The 27,348-nt window shown below is 37.1% G+C and overlaps 1 protein-coding gene across 4 annotated transcripts in view; it reads right to left on the bottom strand.

Moving 5' to 3' along the window:
* Positions 1 to 27,226, bottom strand: part of ARHGEF12 (Rho guanine nucleotide exchange factor 12) — a 140,228-nt gene extending 113,002 nt beyond the window's left edge. For 2 of the 4 annotated variants that reach the window (XM_044751668.2, XM_044751666.2), the window contains exon 1: positions 26,339 to 27,052. In XM_044751668.2, coding sequence (XP_044607603.2) covers positions 26,339 to 26,370 — 32 coding nt within the window. In that variant the 5' untranslated portion in view covers positions 26,371 to 27,052. Of the gene's footprint in view, positions 1 to 26,338 lie in introns of all 4 variants that reach the window. The other 2 variants (XM_044751665.2, XM_070490067.1) reach the window with 2 other exon arrangements.
* Positions 27,227 to 27,348: the final 122 nt, after the last annotated feature.

Here is a 27,348-nt window from a genome sequence, read left to right on the forward strand (position 1 = left end):
TGGTAGAGACAGCATTTGAAACCAGACCTATCTAATTGCAAACACTATTTCTGCAAAAACTTGGAAAATTTTGTGGGGCAAAACCCCACAAAAATTGAGCACCTATCTTACCTCTAAAAAACAAACTTCAGTTTTCCATAAATAAATCTTTCAAATGCAAGGAGTTAACCAAGGAAGGATTCCTCTACTCTACTGCTCACCTGCCTAGGGAAGATCAAGATATGTCTGAGAGCAGACCGAACCCTGCAAAGCTAACTGATTAATAATCAACTGGGAGAAAAGTCTGTTAGACAGAACTTTGTACTGCGGCAGTGTATGACAGTGTGCAGTGAAGTACAAATAACTGTAATTTAGGGGCATGAAATAATATCAAGCCAATGTTAAAGATGGTCTATCTATTAGAACAGATAAGAACTCTGCTTCCTGAATACACAGAAAACATTATCAGAGTAGATCAGAGCAGTAAACAATTCTACTGAAACCCAGATGGTGGGGCTAATGGTGACTGGTTAAAAAAGGAGAGAGCTGTAGATTCTACTGTAATTTATAAGCCATTTTTACTGTAGTAGAGGTTACCTTTTGGTTAGTATTAGTTATCTAGTGTTCTCTTAAAAGTTTTAGTAGTTTTAAGGGTGGCACCAAAAATTCCAATATTCAAAAGTATGAAGGTAACACAAAAAAGTTTAGAGTACCACTTCCCTAGATTATAATCCAAGTTAGTGCCTTAAAAATTGGGTTATAAAATACCTAAATAACAGCAGCTTATCCACCCAAAGTCAGTTTTGGTGAGTCACGTTTTACGTTATCCCCTCAGTTTTTTATTAAAGGTCATTAGAAAAGACATAAAAAAACCTGCTCATAAATTGTTATGAAACTGTTGTAGGAGACACTGTCCCCAGTATTGTCTTGAAACTCATGTGAATAATATTTTTTATGAATTTTATGGCAAATAATAAAAATTGGGCTTCTTTGTTACAATGTAGGAAATACAGCCACCAAGAACCAAATCAGATTTATTTTTCCCCACAGCATCCGGAAAGCAGAGCAGCTTAATCGCAACAGCTGTATTAACCCTCACAGGGGTTAGGTTGTGTGTGTGTGTTCTGTATTACAAACCACTTGACATCCTTTTTGTGAAAATGGGGCATAACCATCATAAGTAATTTTTAAAAGTCAAAATAAGTTTAAATATTCAAGGCATTTTTCTTTAATAGTAATGATTCTAATAAATATCTATAATCTGACTTGGGGCGAACCCCCCTACCAAAATAACTCCTTTTTTCAAGTTTTTAATTAGGAAAAAAATCAAATCTCATTTGATCCTGTGAGGTACATAGTAGTATAAAAGTAAATATTATTCTCCCAATATAGATTAGGAGAGTTAGGCTCAAAAAACAGAACAAATAAGTTGACTTAATTATCATATCATCCTTGAGGGAGACAGCTGGGATTCCCAGTAATTCTGACTCCCATATGCTTTCCTCTATATCATAATACCTTAAATAGAACTTCCAGCCAAGAAAACATAACATTAAAATATTAGACGATAAAGAATGACAAGAAGACAGAGGGAAGGAGATGGCAATGGCGGAGGGGAAAGGAGAAAAAAAGGAAGGGAGAAGGAAGGAAGGAAGGAAAAAAGGAAAGAGGGAAGAGGGAGAGACCAATCAACCATTCATAACAGCAGTGAAAATCAAAGTATCTAGGGAAAAACTTGACAAAAAATGTTTTCAGATCTCTATGGATAAAATTACAAATTATCACTGAAGAACATAAGAGAAGACCTGACATTTCTAAAGAAATACCATGATCATGTATCAGAAAACACTATCATAAGGATGTTCATTTTCCCCAAACTAAACTAAATACTCAATGTAATTAAAATTAAAAACCCAAGGGGCTTTTTATGGAACCTGATAAGCTGATCCAAAAATTCACATGAAAAAGAAAAAGTCAAGAACAGCAATAAAAATTTTGAAAAAGAAAAACTGGGTAAGGAGACTTACTCTGCTTATAGAGCTTAAATAATCCAGACAGTTTGGTATTGCTATAGAAACAGCCAAATAAACCAATGGAACAGAATAGAGAGCTCAGAAAGAAATCCACAAAATAGAGGGCACTGCAAATCAACAGGGAAAAGACAGACAGTACAAAAAATGGGGCAAGAAAACTGGTTATCTATAAGGAATAATAAAACTCGATCTGTACCTCATGCCACATTCATAGTATTTTATTAGTTTAAAAACTCCAGCTGTAGAATATATCCAACATGAATTTAATTTTTATAAAGTTAAATAAATCTGTCCCCCCAAAAATTCTATAATGTTGGAAGATCCATAACTATGTAGCAAAAGTATACAAACACACATGAGAGCAATAAACACCAAATTAATGCTTACTTCTGGAGAAGAGAAGGAGAGTAGGGAAAAGTAAACAGGAGAGCCTCAACTTTATCTGCAATTTTTATCCCCACCCCCAAAAAAGATGCTGCTAGGTAGTAGGTGGATAGATGCTCATTATATTCTTTTTTTGTCTTATGCTTGTAATATTTCACAGTGAAGCAAAACGAGGGGGAAAAGGAAATTTAAAACTTAGATATTACAGCTAATAGAGACTTCCATTATTGAATAACACTGAGAAAGCATAGATTTTTTTCCTTTTTTAAGTTTAGAATTCATTTAAAGAATAAAACATTCTTATATACCTCTAGAATACTACTTTCGTTAAAACTGCATCACTCCTATTAATCTCTGTAAAATGATAAATGTAATGCTTCAATGGCTTATACCACCAGTTCACTAACTTAACACTCTAAAATTTATGAGTAAGCACCAGTTCTGAAACAGCTCTCCTTTATCTTTGAAATTTATTATAAACTTTCAATTAAAAACAAAAGATTTGAGTGCACACTACCGTAGTCATTAGTCACCATATAAGAGCATGCTGCTATCATGGAGACAGCTAGACACCATGGACAACACCAATCTACTTTATCAGCAGCTAAAGAATGACCACCTATATTATAAACACTGCCAAGTAAAAATAACTTAAGAGCCAGATAATACTTATTTATAAAACTTTTCTAAAAGGAAAATGTACAGAAAAAAACATGAGTTTTAGTATTGGTCATATTGAGGCCAAAATCTGGCACAGCCACTCAAGACTTTGTGTGACACTAAGAAGCTTACTGAACTTCAGTGAACTCCAATTTCCTCACAAACAATTTAACTAAGTACTTGCTTTACAGGAATGTTGTGAGGATTAAATGAGATAAGTGTTTAGGCCAGTACTTAGGACATACCAGGTAATAAACAAATGCTGATTTCCTTTAATAAAAATGCTACTTAGGGGCCAGCCCTGTAGCCTAGTGGTTAAGTTCAGCACGCTCCACGTTGGCAGCCTGGGCCCAGTTCCCAGGCATGGACCTACACCATTTGTCAGCAGCCACGCCGTGGTGGCAACCCACATACAAAACAGAAGAAGACTAGTAACAGATGTTAGCCCAGAGCGAATCTTCCTCAGCAAAAAAAAAAAAAAAAAAAAAAAAAAGCTATCCAAATATAAGAATACTATCTTAAATTCCACATTGTTTTCTTCTCTATTCCACAATGAAATCTTTGGGCCTTATTTTATCATTTAAAAAGTATTCCAACAGATTTTTTAATTATTAAAAGCACATAAACAAAAGAAATTATAGATTTTTTTGTGCTGTTCTACAATCCTTGGAAAAACTCCCACCAACGTGTTTTTCCCCAAAACTATAGGAAGTTTCAAATCTATTCACATATCACAAAAGTTCTGAGATATGAAGAAGAGAATTACAGATCAATCATTTGCTCTTTCCTTCCCATGCTGTGACCCCCTACTTGTGTAATCGCCCAAAGAATCAGATGCAAGAAGACTGTTGGACAGTAATTAAGCTCCTTAAAAGTACCCAGATCTACTTTGCCACAGCGTAGTAGTGACTGGTTAAATTTTTTTCTTTTCTATTTATTTCTATCCATCTATGGAATATATGCTATCATGTGACCTTGGAGAAGGGAAGATGGGCAAGTTCAGAATTAGGAAACTGGAATCAGGATGTTGGAGTCAGACTGTGGTCATGTGGTCATATTAATTTACCTGTGCTCACAGCCAGAAAAAAGGACGAGATCAGCCAATGCTTTTGTGGAAAAATAAGGAACTTCATATTTGATATGCAAGAACAGAGCACTTACTGTATTATGTTATTGCCCACAGCATCATGAAAAGATCAAAAAAGAAATTTAATGTAACTCCCTCAAAGCAGATACATTTAAATTTAAATTAAATTTCAGGTCATCAAGAAAGATCCTGTTGGTATTGTTTTCTGTTTTTAACTGACTGTTTCTCCAGAGTCTTGCAACAGAGGAATAGTTGGCAGGATTTTTTTTTCCTGCCTCTTTTTGTTATTGTTACTGAAGTGCTACCAGGGGTACATGTAATTTCTAAAATTTGACCTAAAAATTATTCTTTCCCACTTGGGAGGTGCCCCTCTTCACTAAGATACAACTTCAGAAGTAGTGCACATAAATTGGTGAGCAAGTCAACTAAGACTCATCGAGATAACCAGGTTCACTGACCGGCAATCCACAGGGTAACAGATGTCAGAAACATATTATCCTCATAGTCATATTACCTATTTGTTCTTCTCAATCTTAGCAAATTAGAAACAGGATCTTCAACAATATATAGGATTTAAAGAAGTGAAGTATAACCTGAAGTTGTTAATTATCTGATTAAATTTAAATACCCCCAAATGAGAAAACAGTTTTTTAAGAGCCAAACTTCCATCTCAAATTCTTCACATTTACATTAAACATCCAGAACCTCGGGGGTCACCCTAGATCCTTCATTTTCCTTTATCCCTGTATCTAACTGGTCACTACAGTCCTCTCCAATCCTACCACCACTGCCCTAGTTCAGGAACCACTCATATCTCCCATCAGTCTCCTAAACTGCACTCCTTGTCTCAAGAATTACTTGTCCCTGGTCACCCAGAAGATTACTACTACAGTTTTTCATTAAAATAAAAATCAAGTATGCAAATAAATACCACATAGAGTTTTCACTCAAAAACAAAACATCTCTAATTACAAAAGCAATATATATTCATTGTTGAAAGCCTAGAAAATACAGACAAATATGCAGTAAGACAAAAATCATCCATAATCTCACAACCCAGAAACGCTTTAAAAATTAGTACACCTGGGAGACTTTTTGCTTAAGCATTATACATGTATTGTTTTCAAACATAATTGGCATTATATTTGAAACTTCATTTCCTACTTTCACATACCATGGACACCTTCCCATTAAGGTTTACTTGAAAATGTCTTTAGTGCTTATAAAATATTCTATCAAATGTCATACAGTAATTTAACACTGGTCTCCTGGGAGCTCCTTGCCACTATAATTTCTAGGTCTACCTCTTCAGAGGCACCAGACTTAGATTGGTTCTTCTTCGCCCCTAAAACAAATAATGGTGTGGGTGGCATCTTTGTATAAAAATTGGCAACTAAATCTTTATTTTCTTTATGTCTTGAGATATATACCAAAATTGGCATTACTAGACCAATAGGTTTGAGTATTTCTTAGGCTTCTGAGCTATCTGTCAAATTATTTTCTATAAAGTTTAAATCAACTTACATGCTCAACTGCAGGGTTTAAGAGACACTGCCTTACCACAATCCTCCCTAGCATTAAGTATTTGTTTAAATTGCAATTACAAAAAGGAAAAAAAAAAAAAAGATGAAGTTCCTGACACAGCAAGGCATGGCCTCAGAGATTCTTCTCAAATTTTTTGATTGGTATCCAAAATTATGCCTTATGCTATGACACTATACCTTTTATCCGGGTTTATTTGTTCATTCATTCATCTATTGAACTATTTACTGCCTGTTGTCTTCCAGGTACTGAGAACACAAAAGTAAATGAGACAGATAAGCTCAGTAAAGCTGGAAAAATTAGTTTCATGATTCCTCCATCCAAAGCACTGTCCTCAGAGCTATCAAATTCCCTCTCTACTACCTACCTACTGCATCCCATCTGGGCTCAGTCCTTGAAGAGAGGCAGTCCCTATGCTGATCAACATGACATCTGTGATAATGGAAAGTGGTGAGATAAGAGGCTGGAAAAGTTAGACAAAGACCAAGTAGTGAATGGTCTTGAACGCACGTTAAGGAACTTGCCATAAACCTGTAGGCTGTTGTTTCCCATACTTAAGCACCTCCTTAATGATTTGCCACAGTCACATAACCCCTGAACTATTAATTAACATTTTTCTTTCAGTAACATTACTTTCATTTCAAAAGGAAACTTTATTTCGCTGTTATAAATAAAAAGTCAATATTATTTGCCACAAATAGAAGGCAATAGTAGACAAAAAATACAAACTATCATTAAATTTTAAAAATTAAAAATGAAATGCAAGTAAAGCATTCTTGGAAATAGGAACACTAACAGTTAGCACAGCTGTAACATGGTCATTACAGCGGCCGTGAAAAAGGCATTTCATGTTTCCTTCTCCTCACAGCTACAGTTATGACATGCCTTTAGCCATACAGTAAAAAGTGTCCTATTCAATGCACTGGTACTAGTGACTGGTCATTTAACGGAAAACAGCAGTTAAAGTAAGGACTTGTTTAAAAAAACCACTCATATATACTTTAAACTTCATTTCAATCTAAAATACATGTGTCTATTTATTTGCCAATTTTTAAATGCAAGATCAAGGCCTTCTCTTTAAGTAAGGATGTGTTGATTGGAATGCTGCATTATTTTTCTTGTATAAACTATACTAAAATACATCAGCTATGATTTATTTCCTGTTTCAGTTTCCTTACAGTACAGCAAGAAACTAAACTAGACTCTACTTTTCTCCAAAATAGCTAACAGTTGTTTTTTTACCCCTATCTAATTTGACAGCAATTTCTTTAATGACAAGTCTACTCGTATTTCCAAAGTACACATAACTCAGTCTTCATAGAAACAATTTTCTTTTTATGCTCACATTTCATCGTTTTTCATAATATTTAACTAAACTAATTCTAATACAAGTTCAATAGGTTGGGACTATACTGGAAGGAATGGAAGTATTGAGACATACTACAAAGTAGCCTACTAAGTACAAGCATTTAACCCACTGTGGGTAAAAGTCATGCTGTACAGAGGGAATAGAGTGAGTCCATTAAACTGAGGTTAACTAAGAGATTTCCACTACTGCTTCTCTCTTCTCTTCTTCCTAACTATAGTGGTAATATCTTTCAAGACTTATTTAGCTTTAAACACATAATGTTTAGCTTCCCTTGATGTTATAGGACTTTGTGAACTCCTAAATGACCATCCATCTCTACCACATTCCCTCCAACAATTCTTATTGTAATTGGCCACCTTGAGAAACTCCAAAACTTTTATCCTTTTTTTTTTTTTTTTGAGGAAGATAAGCCCTGAGCTAACATCCCCTGCCAATCCTCCTCTTTTTGCTGAGGAAGACTGACCCTGAGCTAACATCCACGCCCATTTTCCTCTACTTTATATGTGGGGACGCCTGCCACAGCATGGCTTGAGCAGCAGTGTGCAGGTCTGCACCTGGGGGTCCGAATCAGCGAACCACAGGCCACCGAAGCAGAGCGCGTGAACTTAGCTGCTATGCGACCAGGCTGGCCCCAAAACTTTTATCTTAACACCAGGAATGATACTCTTTCTTGGCAGTTTTGCAATATCTCTAACACTATTATTTGCACACTTTTTGTTAGCCAATACAGCTCAAAAACATTCACTAAAAATCTTATGAAAGTATTCTCTATCTTAACTTCAAAACTGGAACTACATACAGAGTTTGGCAGAAATAGTGGAAAATTCTTCACACATCCATTTGAGTTGCAGGAAGAATTTTAAATATTTCTGGAAGAAATCTTCAATTTGTGAGATCATACGCATGACTGAGACAAGCTTTGCAAATAAGAACATCTTGAAAAATATATCTAGGTGAACAACTTAAATTCACCCTGACAAATTTAACTATTCCATGTACAAAACAAAGTGAACAGGATAACTGCAAAACTAGAACTGTAAGATATCTAAGTGAGTTGGATTATTTTTCCTCTCTGAAAGAACTACTTAAAGACTCCTCTGAAAAACCACTGAAAATATTCTGAATACTATAAAAAATGCTTGACAGATTTGATAAGTTTTCACAAGAATTTTCCCAAACTAAATGACAGCAAAGAGCAGAAGAGGAACCCCCTTTCTACTTCATGATCATCAGCTAATAATTAACTTGACAGATCCAGAAGAAGAGATTCTAAATATTACTTTAGATGGTTTCTTGGAACAAAAGGCCTAATTTTTACTAGTATTTAACTGCAGACCAGAGTTGACTATTATCCATCTTAAGATCTTTCCAACTACAAATACTTGAGAACTGGGACTCTTGGTGCTTGTTAACATCAAAATTTAAAAATGGAACTGTCCTAATGACCTTAAATCTCAGTTACACACCAAACAATGTCCAAACAAATATCCCTTTATTGCTGACCGAAAACAGTCTTCTTACTGAGGAACTGATTTTCAGGCAGACATTTTTATAAATCAAAGGATGTATTACTGTATTTCATTTTTAATTTTTTAAAATTTCATAATAGTTGATAATTTTTTCTACTATTGCCTTCCATATGTGGCAAAAATACTGATTTTCTATTTATAATAATGAAATAAAGTTTCCTTTGGAAATGGATTTTCAATTTAAAAAGTAATGTTAAAGAAAAACTAAGTAATTGATAGTTCAGGAACTATAAGACTATGGCAAATCATTAAGGTAATATCCAAATAAGTAAAGTATGGGAAACAACAATCAACAAGATAAAGACAAGTTCCTGAACATGCACTCGAGATCAGTCTAATTATCCTTCTAATCTCTGTTCTCACCACTTTCCCTCAACACAAACTTGTTATAGCAACATCCCATACATAACCAACCATCCTTTCTGCCTAAAATGCCCGTTCTATTATCCATACCTCCACCTCCACACACTACACCACACACACACCATATCTAAACACCCAACTCAACTCCTTACCTTTCCAAGAGACTCTACGCTAAGGAATACCTTACTCCAAGAAATCCTCCCTAACCATGTCTCCTCAGACTGTATATCTTATTAGAGACTTTGTCTTATTCGTCTATATAGCTTTCTCTGGTTCCCAGCAGAGTTATTCAATAAATAATTTTTGGAAGAATGACTCTCAAGTTTTACTCTTACTTGACAACTCTGTACCATTTAGCAATGTCAATTACGTCCTATTTTCAACTGTTATCCCTTCATGAAGTTTCCTTTACAATGTACTCTCCTGGAACTCCTCCTACTCCTCTGTACCATTCCTTTGATTCTCTGTAACTGTTTCTCAACAGCCTTTGAGAGCACTTCTATCCTCCCCCAAATATGTGACCCAAGATACTATACTGGCCATCCTTCTGGAGCAATCTCATTCTTGTTGAACTCACCTATTCAAATTACTTCAACCACCATCACCAACACAGTAGCAATAACCAAGATCTCACTCCTACACATCAGGTTGCCTATTAGACATTTGCACCTGGACAGTCCATAGGTACCTGTAGTGCGCAGCCTTAAAATAACCCCCAATGAATCTTGCTTCCTGGAATTCACGCCCTGTATAGTTTCCTCCCTCACCAAAGGGAGCTGATCTGTTGAAGTGATAGAATGTTACAAAAATGAGAGTGTGTGACTTCTGAGGTCAGCTCATAAAAGTTATCATCACTTCCACCTTGCTCTCTATGATCACTTGATCTGGGTAAAGCCAGCTGCCTCAAACATCCCTATGGAGAGCTCCACCTGGAGCAAGGAACTGAGGCCTCCTACCAACAACCAGCACTCACTTGCCCAGCATTTGAGTGATTCACCTTGGAAGTGGATCTGCCAGCTCCCGTCAAGCCCTCAGATGACTGAAGCCCTTGCTTCAGAATCTACTGCACCATACTACATCTCTACTGCAACCTCATTAGAAACCCTGAACCAGAACCACCTAACTAAGTTGCTCCCAGATTCCTGATCACAGTAAACAGTATGAGATAATAAATGTTTAGCAGCACTGTCCAGCAGAACTTTTTGAAGTGATTAAAATGTTCTATGTCCAAAGTCCAATACAGTAGTTATTGGACTATTGTGGTTAGAGTGACTGAAGAACCAAATTTTCAATTTTATTTTATTTTAACTACTTTAAATTTAAATAGCCACATGTGTCTTGCGTGCTGGACAGTGCAAGTTTATTATTTTGGGATAATCTATTACACAGCAATAGATAACTACTATAGTACCTTAAACCACATCTGTCCCTTCGTACATCTGTTCTCTTCTCCATCTTTCATCTGATCATTTGACCAAATAAAAATAACAAACCAAAATAAAACCATCCCTCCTCTATTTCATGTTCCCCATCCTGGTGAATAGTACCAAAGTCCACCCAAATACCCAAGCCAGAAAGGCCCTCTCTTTCACCACCTACCCTTTTCATACTACTTGTATTCTTAATATCTTCTCAATACCTCTATTTATCTCTTCTCTTTTAAATGTATTGTTACAACTTTAGTTTAGAACTTCATTATTTTTCATCTGGATTATTAAAAAATGTCCTATTGGTTTCTCTGCTCCTAAAACTGCTTCTCAAGACTAATCTATTCTTCACGCTGCCACCTAAATGATCTGTCTACAACACAACAATCATCTATTACTCCTCTGATTAAAGGCCTTCAATGGCTTCCCACAACGCAGAGGACAAAAGCCAAAGTCCTCAGAATGACATAAAAATAACTCGGTGCCTCCTATCCCTACAACTTTTGCTGTGCCCATGATCAACCTCCAGGTTCTAATCACCCTGAACGATATGTGTTCCTAGAAAACATGAGCTATTTCACCTCTGTGGCATTCTTCACATTGCTACTTCTACCTGAAACACTTTTCCATCCCTTACCTGTCTGGTAAGTGCATCCTATATTTCAGGATTCACTGGAAGTATTCATCTCCTCTATGAAGCTGTTTCTGATTTATCCAGAAAGTACTGATTCTTCTCGAGTCCCCACTGTGCCTGTGCACTTAGCTGCCTACACGTCTCTATTAGACTAGAAGTTCCTAAAAGGCAGAAATAGTACCAGTTTCAATGGTGACTATATCTGGCAATACAGTATAGTGTTTAACAGCGCAGGCTGGGAAGTCAGACACACTCAGACTAAAATCCCAATTTTACCACTCACTAGGCACGGTAGTTAAACTTTCTGAGCTTCTGTTACTTACCTGTAAAATGGAGATCATATAAGAAAACCCATTACCTCACAGGGTCATTGTGAGGAATAAGTATAATAATACGTATGTACAAAATATTACAGTGCCTGCTACATAACTTTCACTCAATAAATGTATTTTGGATAGAGAGATTAATGCTTCAGTTACTACTTCTCGAGTAGGTAAAGAAAAGATGAAAAAGGTCAAAATAGAAGGCATCATGTTTGAAATAACTTTTGCAAGCCTACTCTAAAGAATAATGAGTAATCCAGGAAGCCTATTGGGCATCCAATATGTGGTCAGAAAATGGCAGGGAATGTCAAAAGGACTCAACCAAAAATAAATAAAAGGTTGAGGAAGAGCACAGGTTCTAGATGGGGTCAGATAAGAGATAAGAAGCCTGGTGATGACAATGAAGGCAAAAAGTACATGCAAGATGGTATAGGGGAGAAGTAGAAGCTAAGAGAGAGAAAAACACAAAAATTTGAAAGTAGAACTCTTCTAGGCAATGAGAAGATCTAAGATGTAGTCATACAGACAGAAAGTTCCTAAGATAAATCATATGAAACTACAAATATTGGACTGTTTTTGACTAATAAAATGGATTGGAGAATTTTTTATATAATAAATTAGATCTTTTAAAAATAACAAAATAAAAGTTTGGGGATTACATGTTAATACCATTTTACATTCTACCTTTTGCCTTCAGTGCCTGAGACAATGTGAGCTTGTAAAACAATTACACTGAACAATAAACTACATTCCTATTAAAGTGTCCTGGATGTTCCCTGAAACTCAATTTAGAACTTGCTGCTGTAATTTACATTAAAAGACAGGAGACTAAATAAATAACCACCTTTGGCTGAACCTTCTCATTTGAATTTTATACTTTATACTATTTGTTTTTGGATTTTAGCTTCACAGAAATGACAGCTACCCAAAACTATGTGCAGTAGTAAAAGCAATGAACCAAAGTCCAAAAACCTGGATTTTAAACCTGGTTCCAAAAATGTACTAGCTGGGAAATACTAGACTAGTCAAAGAACGTCTCTGAATCTAAGTTTTTCCTCATCTGCAAAATGAGAATAACATGGCCTCGTAGTATTTGTTACGTCTTAAATATAATACCTATAACGCATCTAGAATGATGCTTCATAAATGAATGCTGTTTATTGTTACTAAATACGGAAACAGTTGTAAAAGTACAGTAAATGCTAATGTAAATTACTACTAGTATCATACAAATAAATATATGAAAGTCACAATAATTTGGCTTGTTAGATAAGACAAGACTTGAATAACACTGTTTGTGTGGTAATAACCTTCTCATTTCTAAATAGCAAAATAAGCATGGGCAAATATTTCTATAATAAGATTATTTATGGACTGTGAATTGAATGTTTACCTCCTCATTTTTCCCAATCTGACTTTTTAACTTCATCAGTGCTCAAAGATGACAGAACATTCTCCAGACTAGCCATATCGATCAACTGTAAACTTTTAAAGCTGGATAAGCAAAGGTTTCCTTATTGCTAACAGCGTGAGGAAGCAATGGTAGCTAAAATGAGATATGGTAAATATTTATGCAAAATTAACAGACCTTTACCCCACAGGGAGGCTGCAAGCATGGGAAAAAGCAGCTTCCCAGAACTCAGCATAGCGGATGTCTGTAGATCTCCCTAAGGGCTATGAAGCCTCTGAATCCATCAGAATGCTTCAAAGGGCACTGCCTCTCTGTATGCAGCCTCTTTCTAAATCTTAAACCTAGTAAAATTCTCAAATTATAATTCTCTAGTCTTTCTCCACCTAGAAACAGTACTTATTCAATAAAAGATTTACTTTGTGGGCTTATTTTTTAAACCAACTATCTGCCTACTTCCTTTCTAGATTCTGTAGGGTTATTAAGAAAATGTAAGAAAACAATTTATAGTTAAAAAGGATTAGGTTAAAAAATAACACACTTAAATATCTCTTAAGCAAATTTTCTTCCCAATGTTATCGTACAAAAAGTGGCCAAACCAAAATGATCCATCAGACCAAAATGATCCATCACAGAATTTCAGCAACAGAAAAAAAAATCATTCACAAGGAAGAAATAACGATTAAAAGTAACAATGTTTTATTGCTCAGAAGATGAATCTAGAGCTAGAATAAAAGGAGTAATTACTTATTTCTTTAAGTGGTAGAAAATAAAAACAACGATAAAGAAGGGAAGGGCACTACTATAACAAGAAATCTTTAAAAAGAAAATATTATCTCCACTGCCACTTAACCAAACATAGACTCTTGGTAAGAAAAAACAAACCCAATTTGCTTAAATCATTTATGCTTCACAAAGGCCTGATCACCTACTATTAAAATCACTCATCTGCTGCCTTTCCTTCCTCTTACATACTCAGATAACATTTTTTTAAGTCACTTAACTGCTTTCTGTGCCTATAATACAAAAAAAAAAAAATAAACCACAAAACTTCTATTAGATGAGCCTTAAACTTCCTAAAAGAACCTCAGAATAGTTACAATGGAAAATGATGTATAAGCAACATACATCAGGCTTCAAAAAAGTCTCCAATGTTGGTGGTGAGCACAATGCAGACTATACAGAAACTGATATATAATAATGTACACATGAAATTACACGATGTTATAAGCCAATACGACCCCAATAAATTTTTTAAAAAGTCCAAAGTTTACAAATGTGTGTACATTTAAAGCAATGAATAAGAAACCAAAACACAATGTAGTCATTCTTTAGAGGAAATGAGACAAAATCCGTCATGTCAGAAATCTAGAAAAGGGAACAGGTAAACAGCTGATTAAGAGTGGAAAGACTAGGGCTGACCCAGTGGCGCAGTGGTTAAGTGCGCACATTCCGCTTCTCGGGAGCCTGGGGTTCGCTGGTTCGGATCCCCAGTGTGGACACGGCACCACTTGGCCAGCCATGCTGTGGTAGGCATCCCACATAGAAAGTAGAGGAAGATGGGCACGGATGTTAGCTCAGGGCCAGGCTTCCTCAGCAAAAAAAGAGGAGGACTGGCAGCAGTTAGCTCAGGGCTAATTTTCCTCAAAAAAAAAAAGAGTAGAAAGAATAAAACATAGTTATGAAATTATATTATGAAGACAACACTTTAATGGTGTTGAAGATGAAATCCACTTCCTGGGTTTCATTCAACCAATTCAAAAGATCAATTAACTGATCCAAGTGAGCCAATCTCAACAGGCCAAGAGAAAATGGGTACTGGAGTCATAATCCCAACTCTTCTGTTTAGAAACTACGTGACCTTGTGCAAATTAGGAAATGTCTTAAAACCTCATTTTTCTGTTTTAAAATGGGGATGGTAATGTTTAACTTACACAGCTGAGAAGATTAAAAAGGCAATGCACACAAAGGACCTAGGACAGTGCCCAGCACTTAGTATGGACTCAATAAACATAAAATTCTTTACCACATCCCAATTTCTTTATAAGACTAAATTTCATCTATTTTAAAATGCTCAGTTTCACATACATTCATCTTGCCACCTTGCTAAAATGTAAAATAGTAGAGCAACAAGTCATCATGATTTAAGCACTGTCTTGCTAACCAAACTACCGTAGTTTCCAGAACCCTTCACTGATCAAATCGTCACTATATTTATCACTGGATGCACGAAGTTTAGGCTTAAGGGGTTGCTAATACCTCCAAAGAAGTAGCTAAGGAGTAGACGCTCTCCTTCAAGTAGAGACTAAAGAAATGCCAAATTGATAAAATGCGATTTCTTCCATTCAAAGGCAATGAACAACTAAAGCTTCTTAAATTTCAACTTATACCATGTCCTTTTCACTTTAGTTTAGGTAACTCATCAAAATATAATTAAACTGAAAAATAAAAAGGAAATATAGAAGAACAGTATGTTACAGGAAGTAACATTAATTTTTGCAATTTGGAAGATAAATGTAATCATTAATCATGATTTCATACCACCACTTCCCCAAAATACACAGGACTTCTCACCCTAACCTTCAGTACTAATCAATGAATATCACTCTTACAGGTAAATTTCTTAATTCTTAAATATAAATGAGCAGGAAAGCAAGAGCCCAAAATAAATTTGTCAACACAATGACCTACACAGAGCAGGCATTTAATATTTACTGAATAAATGCACAAACAAATGAACTAATGTTGTAAAGATAGAGCTGGATGAATTCTGAGTCACCAAAGGCAGATTTAAAAGTTGATTACCAATCCTAAAAATCTTATCAATTCTGCAACTAGAGATGTTACTGTTTCACAGTCTGAACTGAAATAACTCTTTAGTCACTCTTCAGTCTACTCCTAATTTCAAATGTATCTTAATTCTAAAAACAGCCTATAATTTGAAATATATAGGATAAAGAATACGATCACTGCAGGAAAAAAGTGTTGCAGCAGCAGCAGCAAATACACATGAATTCAAAATCATTTCATATGCACAGATCAAAGTTTTAGGAAAACCTAACTAATTTCTGAGGTTTAAACAATAACAGCTATTATAACTTAATGACCTCTTATATGCTAGGTAATTAAATACATTCTCACTTAATCTTCATGACAACTCTGAAAAGTAAGTACTATTATTCCCACTTTTACAGATGAGAAAACTAAACTGGCATTCAGAGAGGTAAATTTGCCTAAGGTCTCCCAGCCAGTAGGTAGCAGGACACAACCAAAACCCAGAGTCTCTTCCCTACAAATTCCTCATTCAGGTCCCTTCTATGGCTCTTCTCTTACAAAAGCTAAAAAATAAAAGTAAAAAATATATACATAAAATTAACAGCTGAAATTCTCTTTTCCTTTAAAAGCTACGTTTTATCTCTGACAAAGAGGATAGTCTCAAAAAGAATTCTGCCAGGGGAGTCAAAATTAACATAATTACTAATATTTATCCACATAATATTTCTCTTAATTCCTATTTTTGGAAACAGAATTGCACCTTGTATCCCTTTAAGCAATAATCAGATGGTGAAAAGCTTCTCTTTTTTCGCTTGTCACATCCAGGCAACACACCCAATTTACCTTTAACACTGTCTCAAGAATTCTGATCATGCAGAGCTTCTGGGTAAATACAGTAACTAGAAACCACAAACCTTTCCCCAAATTGCATAACTAACAATTGCAACTAAAATGCCACCAAAGTACAGGTATATTATTCTGACAAACGTACTATCTCTGTTATCTCTGAAAACAAATGTTTTTCAATTGTGATACAACAGAAAAATAACATAAACAATGGTAAATCAAAGAGTTATTCTCCATAGGGAAAAAACTGGCTATTCATTTACATTTTAAATAGACTATATTGTCCCAAGCAACCAAAGCCAGAATCAATTCAATGCCAAGAAAAATTCAAATTTAAATAAAAACTTTATTTGCAAGGCAACGACAGCCATTTTAGTACTGCGGTTACTACATGGATTCTGAAATATCAACAATATGTATAACTTAATTAAAGAAAACTAAAATTACCTGGATACTTAGAAAGACCAAGTTAATCTAAGTGTCTCTATGCACAGTGAAAGAAGCCAGTTAAGAAAATAAAATTAGATGTAGTACTATACTAAAATACACTATTTTCATCATATTACATACAATAATTTATTCACTAGCCTGTATAAATCCTCTTTGATTACCGCACTGTCTCATGCCAAACTACAAACTGAAGGGATTACGTCTATTTAATTTGCTTTCTCCTGTTGATTACATAACACTCCCTCCCCAAAGAACGTCCTGTGAAACTGATGATCCTAGATCCATAAGGTAATGTCTATTACTCCCTATAGCCACAGAATGACAAGTAAACTTATTGTATTACACTGAATGCTAATAAAATCTGTGAAGTCTTAAGTCAAAATGGAGGCTTTTAAAGCTCTCAGATGAGCTAGCCTGAGCAGTTGAAAGTGGTTTTAATTATTTCTAAACTAAAATTAGACAGGCTCACTTCCTTACTTTTGTATCATATTAAAGATCCCCTTAAAGACTTGATAGGGCCTTTCTCTGCATTGCAAATAGCATGGGTCAGTAGAGGACTTTTATAAATGAATCTGATGATCTTCTCTAGAGTAAATAACATCACTGACTGGGAACTCCCAGAAGACTTGGAGCCATTAAGGGCTGGGATTCCTTTCAATTGGCGTCATTTCAACAGAGGCTCAGTGAGAAATGAAACCTCCTGCAAATCAAATCTGTTACAATGTTATTTTTTCCAGCGGTTAATTACCTGCTTTCGCTAGACACACAGACACACACACACCTCCCCACCCTAAAGTGGAGAAAAGGAGGTGCTGGGAAAAATAGACGACATTCTGTTGTAAGCCTCCTCCAGAAATACTCGAAATGAAATCAAAACAAGTTTCTGGCTGTCAAATTCTAGATACACTCCAGGAACATCCTTTCCTACCTGACACCTGTCAGCCCACAGTATATCAGCTCAAACTATTAGACAGTAAGAATTTACTAAAAGAAGTCACACTTTGAGACCTTATCTTTCAGAGCTACTTAGTGAAACATTTATGGGTGAAATTATGATATACAGACACTGCTTCAAAATAATCCAGTGGAGAAGCAGGACAAGGAAACATAAACCAAGACTGTCTGCACACTGCTAATTATTGAAGCTAATGATGAGAACATGGAGGTTCATCATAGTATTCTCTATACTTCTGTATATGTTTGAAATATTTCATCAAAAATTTTTTTTCCACAGATCCAAAACAACCCATTTAACAAGTATTTATTGAGCAATTCCTGTGGTACACTATATTATTGTTCCTAATTATTCACGCTCCCCTTTCCTTCCTTAAGAGGATTATACAGCGTTACCCATTGTCCATTATCGTGTGACTCGTAATGCCACCTGTGGGAGAAGTAGACATCCGTCACTCACTGACAATGAGCTTGACCATATGACTTGCTTTGGCCAATGACACATGAGTGATTCGATGTACACCATGACCAAGTGGAAGCTTCAAGAGTCATCACATGTTTGCATCAGTTTTCCTGCTTTCTCCCTCTGCCACAATAATCTCATGTCCCAGGCAGGGCCTGCTCCTTCAGACTGGGTTCCAAAAATGCTGCAGCCAATCTACAGCTAACAAAATGTAACGTAAACAAAAATAAACCAGTGTTGTAAGCCACTGAAATTTGACAGTGTTGCTATGGTACCATAACCTAGCAAAAGCTGACAAATACACCTACTCTGGGCTAGGCACAAAGAATATTAAAATGATAGGCTCAAATATTTATAAGAATTTTTGAAAGGTAGACAAAAAAAATTTAACTCTTGTTACCCCTGAGGAGAGAGTCTGAGGACCCGCAGATGGGCAGGGACAGGGGTCAGATCAGAAGGAGTTAATACTATTATATATCGTTTGAATTTTTTTGTGTATTTTCTTTTTATGTGAACAACATCATCTGAGTAGCTGGATAATTTGTGCTTTTTTTCCCCTATGTCTTAGTATTAAAAAAGAACAAAAATATAATAAAGCAAATAGTAATTACTTAAAAACAAATAAGAAGTATCCTCCTACCCTTGAGAAACTCAAAAATTAGTTGACAATTTAGCTTTAAACAAAGTCTCTTCCCAAAAACCATTCATTGTTAATTTTTTCAAGAGGCAAGGGCTAAACGCAAAAGCAAAAAAACAAATTAGGAGTATGACACAAACACTTCTATCAGTTTGCTCATCTGAAGGCGTCAGCAAAGCAAGGATAGGGTTTTGTGTATGGGTGGTGCAACTGATCTCAAGAAAAATTCTCTCAATTATACTATTATGGTATGCCACTTAAACTGGTGAATAAGCTTGATCTAGGTGTTTTGCGATGAACAAGCCTTAACTAGTACTATAGACAAGCTATCTACTCCACTAAGTTAACACATGTAGGATAAAATTATCAAGAAGAGTCAGAAGAAGGGAAAAAAAGAAAAAATTTCTAACCACGACTCTTGCAATGATTAAACAACACCGGAACAGTTACAGAAGTCAAGGTGCACAGAGTAACACTCTACTACATGAACACGTTTTTACTTAAATTTGAGCAATTTCTGAACATAGCAGTAACCTGCAAATATGATTAGGAACACATCTATGCTCTTCATCTTGGATCTCAAAGCACTTTACAAACATTAATTTAACTCTCATATCGCCTGAGAGGTAGATATTATACAACATTATAACCATCTATCCTGCCACTACAAAATATTTAAATACCCCTTCAGCAGTACTTGTCATGAGAAGGTCTTGCCCAAACAGCCAATAAAACAGGAAATAAGCTGACAGTGCATGTGCCACCAACAATCTCTGAAAAGATCAGACCTTCACCCACAAGAACCACTTCCTCTGAGTAAACCACAGAGACTGTACAGAGCAAACCACAACATATCAACTTGTGCCTGGAACACAGGCAGATAACCCATCTAGAATCTACGGGAGGCTATGTCTAAGCACCTTCACAAGATTTCCTATATGTATGTAGGTATATTCTGGGGACTTTTTATTCTTCAGCCACCTTCTGCATTATGATCAATTTCACAATTAATTTCTCCAGATGCTGATGAAGTCCACAGTCTTTTCACAATAGAATAATCTACATTTTCTGAATCCACAGAAGACCCACGAAATCCTCTGGTCTCTCTTGAGTGTATGAACCTAAAACCAGGACTTAAATGAAATATTTGACCAAAACTGTAGTCTCAGAGCAGTATCTTTAAATGACTACAATAGACTTTACAACATCAGAAGAAAAAGCAGTCTAACAAGTGGCTAACCAACGCAAGCATTAACTAAACCAGGTTTTCTTAGGTATTTCCAGTCTCCTCGTAAGTTGTTACTCACAGTCTCAAGACAGGAAATCTAAGTTTTCATTGGCTATTAGATCTGCTGGTCTCTCAACACTGGGAAGCTACCCAGGCCTGTCATGTGACTATGATCTCAAAAACCAGGATTCATCATTTGAATAAGTAAAAGATTTTGTTTTGGCATGAATCTAAACTGTGAGCAGCACTGGTGCATGCTAATTCAATAAGGTAAACTTAGTGTATTTCTCCTTTCACTAAAAGTCTACAATGTACGCTTATGGCAGTCTAGGCAAAGCCTCTGACCTTCAGCACCATCATGTATTACCTCTGCAAAATTGAAGAGCTGAAAATATTTCTAGCCACTAGCTTCAAAGATTTCTCTTAGAGTTAGAAGCTGTCTTACCACTAGTAACAATTATTCTAAATACACTGGAAAGACAGTAAAATGTTATTTCAATTTTAACTATAGTGCATTTTGTTGGAAAAATACTGCTAAGCACTGCAGGTCTATTTCTTTTCACTAATATGTGGAAATAACAGAAAAAAATAAGATCAAACTTAAACAAAAATGTGGGGAAAAAACCATACAATTTAAGGTAAGGCTGAAAAACCAGTGCAAAAAAAAGAAGAGTAACAACTTCCAGATGTATCTCATCACACTGCAACAGATATTTTACTTTAGAGCTATAATCACATCTCTTCATTTACTTCTAAGTTCAGAGATGTTTTATCTTCACTTCTGATTGATTTTCAACCAAGAATGGCTCCTAATACTTATCATTTGTTTGCTACCTTTTTGTCACATAATTGATAACACCTTCTACATTAAGAGCATTCATATTTGAAAGAATCACTTTGCAAAGTCTTTTATAACATGAGTAATTGCTTAATTAGTCAATTTGGTAATTATGCTGTTTGTATAAATTTACTGTTTCTATTTGATTGTGACCTCTCCCAAATCCATTCTAAAAATGAAACAAAGTGATTTAAAATGATCTTGAGAATCTCTTTACCCATAATTTTGGGCTATGCCTAGAGAAGACCAAAGACCTCCTGAATTACAGTAAAACTACAGTTGGAACTTGCTGCTCTAGAACACGTGTAAAGATAAAATACAGAATATCACATTTTGTACTAGGAGAACATCTAAGGAAAAAAATCATTTTGTACTAGGAGAGCAATTGGGGGAAAGTTAATAAAATATTAAGAGGGACAGGTCGATTTTTAGACAACAATCAACAGCACATACAACGTGGCTATGCAAGGAACAAGGGTGGGGGAGGGAAAAGGTGGCAGATAACTGTCTGAACCATTTATAGTCATACAAACATAAAATGGGAGGAGAGCATTATTTAGCCTGGTACAGCAAGTATATACAAGTAACAGGACAACTTAAAAGAAAAGTTTGAGTTAAAGATCAAGAAAAACTTCCCGACTAAAAGATCTATCAGATTGTTGTTCAGTCTCCTGAGGAAGTGACGAGAGCTTTATCCTCTAGAGATACTTAAAATTAGAACAGATAAGGTACTAGAAAGCATCCTGTAAGAGAAAAATGAAATCCTGTAAGAGAAAAATCCAACTCTGACTTGGTCAGGTCGGACAGTTAGTAAAGGAAAGTAGAAGAGAAAAAATAATATACATAGAAAGATGATAATTTAAAGTGAAAGTGGAGGACTTGAGAACCAGAATCTAGGTTAAAATCTTGGGTCTGTCCTTTCCAGTTTTAGAATCTTGACTTAAACTCTGAGTTACCTAAAGTGTAAATGATGACCTGACCTATGCTGAGGAGAAAACATTTAAGTGCTAAAACATTATGCTACCATAGGACATTACACACCTAAAGGTATTTTACTCAAAGGAAACAGAATATTTATAATTTTGCTGATTTAAAATTTTCAGTTCAAAAACCACTATTTTGAAGACTCTTAATTATTAAAAGAGAAAGGAGCATGTCTTCAAATGAAGTTTTAAAACAGCATTAAAACCAAGTTTTAACAAATGAGACCAAATGAAGTTAAGCTCCCTGTTCTTCAAAATGTGGCATGGTCAATTTCTAGGAGATAAGAAATTATATGATAACAAACATCTCAAGTAACTTTGTCAGACAACTAAGATGTCTAAAAGAGTCTCTCCAATTACCTCTGGAAAACCGTTAAAATATCCTGCCGTTTCTGTGACCCATATCAGCCTGGTAGGCAGGCAATTCATACCCATTTCCAGATGGCTTTCAGAAGAGGCAACCACATATGTTTACTCAAAGATTTTCCAACTGTTTTCTCTGGGATCACAAGGCTCCACAGAAAAATATGTAAAACCCACCATTTACAAGTTTCATCAATGTTTGCCTCAAATTTCACTTAAAGCGAAAATTCAAACTTAGTTTAAAAAAAAAACCCTACATGTTAACTCAATGTCATACAGTACATTTTAACAATTGGAAACCACCAATGTGTTAAGTGGTATTACCAGGTTAACATATTTTTGTAATGATTCAAATAAAGCTTCTCTTGCCATCTCACTGAATAATACGAACATCATATAAATGTGCCATTAATCAGGAAGACTATAGCTCTGTACTTTGTGAAAAATTTCCTTCAGACTGTACATGTTGACTCATGTACAACTGTACAAGTGAGGGACTATCGCATACCTCGATGAATCAGGATTTCATGCTGAACAACTAAAAGAAAAGACAACATAAAATTGAATACTAAAGCTAGCCCTGTGATCCTGATCCCCAATTTCAATTTTGTATTTATCAAACGACTGACCTTACAAGTAAATGTTACAAATAATTTCACCTTGCAAATGACTCAAGCAACCTTGAAAACAGCACACATACAGGAGTTTTTTGTTTTTTAATCAAAAGCATTATATGGCAATGCTGGCAGAAAAAGTATCGCGAATGAAAATGCTAATTTCTGGGTATATGCATATAAAATCACAGGCTTCCACACTTTAAAAGTTTGCTTAAGTTAAATAAGCTTAAAGCTGAACTCAATGCTAAGAAAATGTCAATATATCAAAAATCTTTATCTATAAACCAAAAACAACAACAAAACCCTTAAGTCCTAGACAAGACAAAGGTCCATTTATTTCAAGGTAGATCCTTACAACAAAATCCTACCCATATCATCCCTGAAAATTCACTGTTCTAGAATCTAGTCTGAAATCATTTAGTGAGTCCACTGAAAGAGCATGCTCTCCTGTCCATCTCTCAGAATAAATTCCGACTGCCATAGGATCCCTCAACTCTCAGAGACAGAAGACAGGCACGTAGGAGGATTGAAAACAATTAGGATATATTTTAGGACTGAACACAGCAATCAATGCAAACTGAAGAGCAACAATCAGATACTTCTGCCACTTTTTAAGTGCTGATTCGAAGAGTTGAAAAGTTGTCTCCAGATCTCACAGAAGTTACGAAGCAAGACACTGGATGGTATTCATAAACTGCCTGGATTTTTTTTTTCAACTGTTCAAATACACTACATAAAAACAGTAGCTACCATGAACATAGTGTGGGTTTTAAATTTATGACTATGCCTTTATAAAAAGGAGTAGGGGATCTGGGGAGTAGAAGATGAAAAGAAGGGAGGAAATGAATGTGTTAATTTAACTGCAAAATAATAACAGAATATAAAAGAGTTCTGAGTATCCAGAGTGACCAATCAGAGCCTAAACATAGCTGAATTCCATCCCAGCCCCAGCACGTCCCTAACACAAGAATAAAACCCTTCTTATCTTGTTCAGCCATGTGTCGCCTGCCACAAACTGCAAAACAGAACAACGCCCAAAACCAGCTAGTCTGATTTCAAGTGAGGACAGACTGACTCTGTAGTCAGAAGCACCACAATGAAAGAACTCTAAATCACACAGCTGGCCTGGTGGGTCTGCACACTCTACAAAACAAAGCCATACCACATACAGTACTTCAAACTTGAAAGGATCTTTAAAAAGCTACGCTAGCACTGTTAATTTGCCAAGAGCTCCAGAATCAGTAAAATATACCTACGGTGCACTGGAGTTAGACAGTGAGAAGAGAGGATGAGGTAGGTAAGGGCTGGGAAAAAGCTAGGAACTATTCTCTACTCCTAACTCTGTCAGGGCATTCCTGGCACAGAAATGAGACTAAACCAGTACTTCCGGATTTCACCCAACACATATTCAAATCAGGGACACCTACTCTCTTAAACAGCAAATGGATGCTAGATATTTACGGAATAATTTATGTTTAAAGAAAAAGTAATAGTCACATAAGAACAATTCTTGTTTAAAAAAAAAAAAGCAAGTAACACATTCCTAAGAAATAAATATCTATACTGTCTCAGAAGTGCATATTAAATTAAGCGGCTTGTAAAGTTTTTCTTCTTCTAAAAAATATATAAAATCAGGCAGCACCTGAACCAACTCAAGGATATTAATACCGTAAACCAATCTGCAGATTCGTCTTATACTTAGAATATTCATCTCTTAATCCTTTGTGCGTAGCAAAGAACAGGCATTCAATAATTGCATGCTTACTGTATATTTATATTCACCTAAGTTATGAAAAGGACACAAATCCCAAGATTTTATTTCCAAGATAATGGAGAGAGGAAGAAAATCTCTGAGAAGCAAAGGGGAAGAAAAGTCATTACTTGGGTGCTTTTAGGTGATTTTCATGTGGAATGAGCTGGTGACCCTCAATTCTGCTTCTACAAAATTAAACACCCCTAGTATCGCAATGAAAACTACCAACACTACGTTAACAAGACGTCTTGTCTGAGGCTCAACAGAGAGGGCAAGAATCGAATGAGCCAGGAAAACAATTACCCACACACCCGTGGAAGTGACTTCTCAGAAGCAAAACATCCTGAAAGAAAAAGGAACGGGAATAACTAGGAAATGGAGATAAGCATTGTTGCCACTCATGTTAATGTACTCTCAGAAAAGTTGAAAATTAAAACGCATTTAAAAAAAAATACGCGAACAAAGAATAAATATAAATAGTTTAAATATTTCACGGAATCTTTTAAGTGAACATCCACGTGACACTGGAAAGCATCAACAGGAAGAGGAAGTTCTGTTTCTGGAGTGGCTGTTATGGTATGATAATGGAATCTGGCCCGTTGAAAATCAACAAATGAGTCTTACAATTGGGTGAAACTCATTAGGAAATTCAAGTACTTTCTGCAGGAGCACTACTGTTGCACTTTTCATCAAAGCGCCTTCTTTGGCCCCCTAATTCAGTTATTTGATCTTGTTCTTTTTTAATGATGTAATAGTTTGAAGGATAACTTAAAAAAAAGAAGTGACAGAAATTTGGGACCAGGATACAATGTCATAAATAAATTGAGAAATAAAATGTAGTAAAGGAATTAATATGCTTTTACTGCTTAACCTATTATTCCAAAGAATAACTCTTAAGAGTAAGGGAACTCCACTTAAACCACAAATGGTCTCCCTCAATTCACCAAACACCAGGAGGCAACACAGATAAGCACTACTATAAAAGACTCACAAAACTCAACAAATCCACCTGCCACACTTGTACCACAACATTCACTTAGGGTTTGTATCCCTTAAATGCAAACGTCCCTGGAAGATGAAACACTAAAAGTGCAATAATTAAAATTAAACCCCATGAATCTTCCTCGCCTTTTTTTTAGCTCCTTGACATTGCCCCCAGCAAGAGCCTGTGATTTACTGATAATTTCAACATTGTGGAAAATTATTAGAGAATAAACACTGTGCAGGTCAATACTTAAAGGAGATCAAGTTCATAAATTCTTATGCAGCAGTCTCAAACTAAAATTCACAAATAGAAATTCCTAAAAAGTAACAGTGTCTGGAAACAACAGGACAGAAGTAAAACTGATGATGCACCAATACCCCAGCTGACTTCGGGCACTGACCTTCACCCAAAATGACCTTCCTCTGGTTCCAAGTACAGAATCCTAATGCACACTACAGAGAGAAGACCACAATCATGGTTTTACCTACCCCTTCTCTGAGAATCTGGAGGAAAGTTTCCCTCCAGAAAAAACTACATTTCCAAATTCAATCAACCGGGGAACTTGGCAGCAACCCTAGACTAATTGCAGAGCTCGGAAACAAGCTTCTCTCCTGCGCCTGTCAACGCCACTGGTCAAAGGCAATCAGACTCTCCTGCTAGGTCGGGCGAATCCAGGAAGGCTAAGCGCAGGGGGGGCTTCATACCAACCTGTCGGTGATGGTAGACTGTGTGCCACTCATTGGGGCCCTTGGCGAGAGGTCCTCCTTTTATCCAACTTGCATTTTACAGTAACACCTCCACCCCACCCCCAGTGCTCTGGGATCAGGCCCGACTCCGTAAGGGACACAAAAGTCCAACTCAAAACTCCATGCAGTCATCTAGAACGTCCGATGGGAAGGGGTCAAGGAAAGGGGATGTGGGGTGGAGCAAAACAAGTTATTTCCCCAAACAACCCGACAAAGTCTGCCAGAAGGCGAGTTCTAGAGCTCGAGAGCAATCCTCGAGGAGGCACAAGGAGAAAACTTCGTCACCGAGGGAAGTCGGCGAACCGCAGGGAAGGGGCCCGGGAAGCCCTCCGGGGCCGGGGCGGGATCCGCTCGCGCTGGGTGTCGGCGCCTCCTCCGGAGTCTCGGGGCCTGCGCGTCCCGCTGCCGCAGGGCCGACCCTCCCGTCTCCGCTCTATCTGGGGTCGCCGGCCGCTCGTGGCCGCAGCCTCGGCCGCATCTCGGGCCGCCCCGCGCCAGGCTCGCGCGGCTCCATGTCCCGGGGCCAGGGAAGCCCTCTCGTCTTCCTCGCCGCCCCCACGGGGCGCGGGGGCGAGCGCGGGTGCCGGGGGCGCGGGTCCCGCGGCCAAGGGTGACAGGAACCTGGTCTCAGCGCCGCGGGCTGCTCCCCATCCCACGGAGGCCCGGACTCTTCCGCAGTCGGCAGAGGCGGCGGCGGCTCCTCCCCGACGCGCCGGGAGGCGGCGGTTCCAGCGAGGGGCGGGAGGTTCCCGTCCGGCCCGGCCTGGAAACACCGACCCCGGAGGCCGGCGGCGGCGGCGGCGGCAGCGACTCGCAGCGCAGGGCCAGCTCGCCGGGTCCTGGGGCCCTCGCGGGAGCGCGCGCGGCGGGCGGAGGAGGCCGGCGGCGGTGGGGCCGCGCGACCCTCGCAGGCGCGCGCACGGGTTCCGGTTCCGGTTCTGTCTTCCTAGCCCCAGCCGCGGCCTGCGCGAG

Source organism: Equus asinus, chromosome 20, assembly GCF_041296235.1.
Source record: "Equus asinus isolate D_3611 breed Donkey chromosome 20, EquAss-T2T_v2, whole genome shotgun sequence".
NCBI classification, from domain to species: Eukaryota; Metazoa; Chordata; class Mammalia; order Perissodactyla; family Equidae; genus Equus; species Equus asinus.